General features: G+C 34.9%; 1 protein-coding gene across 1 annotated transcript in view; it reads right to left on the bottom strand.

The window, feature by feature from the left end:
• PMS1 (PMS1 postmeiotic segregation increased 1 (S. cerevisiae)) overlaps positions 1-4,301 on the bottom strand; it is a 90,085-nt gene that overhangs the window by 20,902 nt on the left and 64,882 nt on the right. The window contains exons 8-9 of the mRNA XM_012663641.1: positions 813-935; positions 108-251 (exon numbers count right to left, since the gene is read on the bottom strand). Coding sequence (XP_012519095.1) covers positions 108-251; positions 813-935 — 267 coding nt within the window. The remainder of the gene's footprint in view (positions 1-107; positions 252-812; positions 936-4,301) is intronic.

Raw genomic sequence — 4,301 nt, 5'->3', positions numbered from 1 at the left:
AATAATAAAAAAAGAAAAATATAAAGCAAATCTTTTTTGTATGAAAACAGGAATGCATGCTTATAAATAGCATAAGTTAATACAAAAAATCATCTGAAAATGATTACCTTATTCTGTAATAATACTTGACTTTTATCTGGTGTTAAATTTATATCCACGTCAGCTGTAGGAACATCAATTTTCAGAAAGAAAATGGGATACAAACGAGTAGATTCCTTTAGGCACTTCAGATTGTAATAATGTCGGATTAACTAGAATTAAATGTAATAAACAAAAGATAAAAATAATATATGTAAATAAAGATAGTATTGCCAACCTTAAAAGACCACCAAAAAGCAGATTCAACTGAGCTACCGAGTAGATGTAACTGCTTATTAGGAAAGGCAATATCTAAATGGTAATGCTCATTTGCAGGTCTTGAACCTAAATGAAGAAGTATTCATAAGAAGTATTCATAACCTATTCATAAGAAGTATAAATATCCGGTGCAACTGGCTTCATGATTAAAAATCATAGTGTCACTGAAGTTCTAAAGGCCTGAGGTTCAATTCAAAACTCTTCCTGGCTACGTGGCCTAAGAATTGTTTCCTCAATATAAACGGGGATGGTAATGCTTCAAAGAATTGTTGTGAAGAGTAAATGAGACAGCATATGTAAAATACCTAGCACAATGCTTAATAAATGATCATGTATCCCTTTTTCTTTTTCTTATTTTAGAGCAAATTCTTTGAAATAGTCCTTTTTACAATTTGACAAATAAAGATAGTTTTAAATTTCTGATCTAAGTGATACTTTTTTCTAAAAGAGATTACCTTTAATATGTCTTTATGATGTACTGGTCGACTGTTTATAAAGATGAAACTCCTTTCTGGGGTTGAGAGACTTGTGAAAGAGTGGTCTGCATCGTGCTTTGGAAGAAATCCACTTAGATAAATCTATAATTATAATAAGCAGTGACAGAATATGGAATGTTAACAATGTGGTTCCATGGGTCTTGCTATGTACAACACACTAAAAAATTAAAAAACATATTTTCATCTTAGGGTCTAAAGAGTCATATACTTCCTGATAACCATGTTGAAAGCATTAACTTTATTTATTTATTTTTTTGAGATAGGGTCTTGCTCTGTTGTCTGGCCTAGAGTGCAGTGGCATCATTATAGCTCGCTACAACCTCAAACTCCTGGGCTCAAGCAATCCTCCTGAGCAACTGGGACTATAGGTGTGTGCCACCATGCTTGGCTAATTTTTCTATTTTTATTTATTTTTTTGGTAGAGATGGGGTCTCGCCATGTTGCTCAGGCTGGTCTAGAACTCATGGCCCCAAGCGATCTCCCTGCCTTAGCCTCCCAAAGTGCTAGGATTATAGGCCTGAACCATCGTGTCCAGCTTCAGCATTAACTTTAAATAAAATTCTAAAGCATGTTAAAGTGGTATTCTTGGCCTTTCTCTTTTTGCAACTCTAAGGAAAAATAGGCATTTATAAAATCTTCATGAATGGTTATACTTTCAAATATTTGACAGTCACAGTATGACATACTCTGCTCAACCATATCTTCTTTTGTCTTTAAAATTTCCTTCCTCACACTGTTACTTTTCTCTGGCTGTTTGTCCTTTTCTCCTTAACCATCTTTCCATATAAAGACTGTTTCTATCTTTATTTTGAGTGTGTTATAAAGCCAATCTTACTGGGTTTTCATTTCTGAGTTTAAATATATATATATTTTACTCTTTGAATTAACTTCCTCAGGGCTAAATACTGATTGCACTGCTGCACTTTATTTTCATTTTTTTAAAAAAACTGATTATTTATAGGCTATCTTTCTCTATTTTACAAATGGATGAAGAGAAGGAAGAAAATGAAGGACATTAGAAAAGAAGACCAGAGAGAGGAGAGAAATTGAAGGGATAGAAGGTAAGGAACATGCTCCTAGTTTTACCAGTAACTAATTAACACAGCTACAGACAATACAGCAAATTGTTAAGAATAGGACAGAGCTATATTGACAAGGTTTGAACCCCAGTTCCACTACTAGCTATATGATTTTGGTTATTTAAAATATAGGCCTAAAATCTCTTATCAGTAGCAACTGAAACAAGATGTGTTATTATCTTTCAAGAAACACTAACAGTAAAATTTTAGCTTAGGTTTAAGAAAAGTAAGCAAGGTGGTGGGAGTACTATTTTTAGTTAAGCAGAAATCATGAGGCTCCTTATCAACATAGCCTGTAGGCTGCTACCTATGTCTATGGCTATCCCTGCCCTTGGAAATAAGTGTTTAAGGAGATACACTACCAATTTTAGAACGCTAAGTGCATTATTGTCACAGTGCCAAATCGTGCCAATTTGAAAAAATAAATTAATAAATCTGGATGATGCATTACAAAATACTACTTAATTAACTGCAAAACTTCACAGCATTTATAAATGGTTGTATTATTTACCAGGTAACATGAGACCCTTCTTAAAGCACCTGCTGAGCATCAGGCAAAGCCTATTTAGCCTCTGAAAGACTTACTGGGTTTGTGGATTAAAAAAAAGTCTACCCTGAATAGGACAAGAATAAAGAATAAAATGAAGAAGAAATATATAACACTGCTAGTGTTCCTTTCACACCGTCTTAGTTGGCCATTGAATAATTACTATTACTTCCAGATACTGAACTTTAAAAATGATTTAGGATCATCTTAAAAACTAACAAACTATGTTTAAGTTATATAGAAAAGTAAAATAAAACAGCAAAGTCTTATAAAAATCAAACTAACTCATGGAAAAAGAACATTAGACACCAAATAAGTGCGACAAAATTAAAAATTAGAAATAGATTCTACAAGATTCTGTACCCCAGTATTCCTCAATCTAAAAAGCAAAACAAAAATCAAAGGCAAAATACAAATACTTCTCTTCTGATTGCTTCTCAACTACAGGCCTCCCTCTCTTCTTCCTTTCATCTCCAACTCTCTATAAGCAGGCTTCTACCTCAAAGGCCAACTCCAAAGGATACTACTCAGTCCTCTTATTTAACTTTCTGCCGCCCCTGACACCAACGACAACTCTCTCCTTTGGGAAGCAGTCCACTGCATGAATCTATTTCAATCTTCTCTTTTGGTCTTTCTGCTTCCCCTACGACACTTCCTTTTTAGTCTGGTTTGCTGGTTCCCCTCCTTCTCCTTAGCCTTGATAAATGACGACAGCCCCCCTGAATACTACCATCAGGGCTTTTTTTACTTTCTAATTATTCTCTATAAATAATTTTATTCCCGTCTGTAGTTTCAACAACTACCCATATACCAGTGATGCTAAGATATATGCATATATTAATAGCTTCTATTTCTTTCACCTCCAAATGCTTACTATCTTCAACTGGCTGTCACAAAAATATTCTCAATCTCACTATATTCAAAATTTTATAAAACAAGTAGGAGCCTACTTCTACCCTGCTGTCCAACAGGCTCCTCCTATTATTCTTTTGCCATTATAAAGAACCCTGCCATCTACTCAGTCTGTCAAATCATCTCCTCTTCTCTACCGTGATTATAATGAGGTAATCCTGACTGGTCTCTTAACACTAATCTTTCTTTTCTTTCAGTAAACCTCTATAACATCACAAAGTTACATTTCTAAAGTAATAATTTAAGTACTTCTGGTCAGGATAATGGAACAAGCTCATGTGGAAATTCCCTTCTCCTCCTCCATTCCAACTGAAATACATATAGCAGTGACAGATAAAATCAATTTTTAAAAAAATTTCAAAAGACCTAACCACATAAAAGTAAGACAGACAAAGAAGTTGTGATTTCAAAACATGTAACAGGGAGTGATGGCTAAAGTCAAAAGCCCTATGTGCTCTAGGATCAGAAACAAGATGTGTCAGCCGGAAATTAAATTCTGGTATGGAAATAAGGACCGAAAACAACCCATACAAGGTAGGGGATTGAAATCAGTCTTTCCATTCAAAATAGGAGGTTCATATAGCACCTCCCCTCCAAAAAAGATATTTAAAAATACCATGACCAGTGTCTGGAGATGCCTGCCAGAGTCACAAGAAAGTACAGAGACAACTCCAAAACCAAGAATAAGGCTAAGCCAAGCTGGGTAGGAAAAGGGGTCTGTAAAATCTTGGCAGGATGAGAGGCACCTGGTTTTGAACTGAGTTTGCGGAGGCGGATATCTGCCGAGCTATGGGAATGGAGGGGAAGAAAGGTGAGGAGAGGAAAAAGCAGGCAACAAAAACAATAAACCTGTATTTGAGATGATTTTGCAAATTAAAATTTCAAAGCATATAAAATTACAAAGGATGA

This window comes from Propithecus coquereli, unplaced genomic scaffold (assembly GCF_000956105.1).
Source record: "Propithecus coquereli isolate 6110/MARCELLA unplaced genomic scaffold, Pcoq_1.0 Scaffold82, whole genome shotgun sequence".
Classification (NCBI taxonomy): domain Eukaryota; kingdom Metazoa; phylum Chordata; class Mammalia; order Primates; family Indriidae; genus Propithecus; species Propithecus coquereli.
This window is presented reverse-complemented; position numbering and strand designations above follow the sequence as displayed.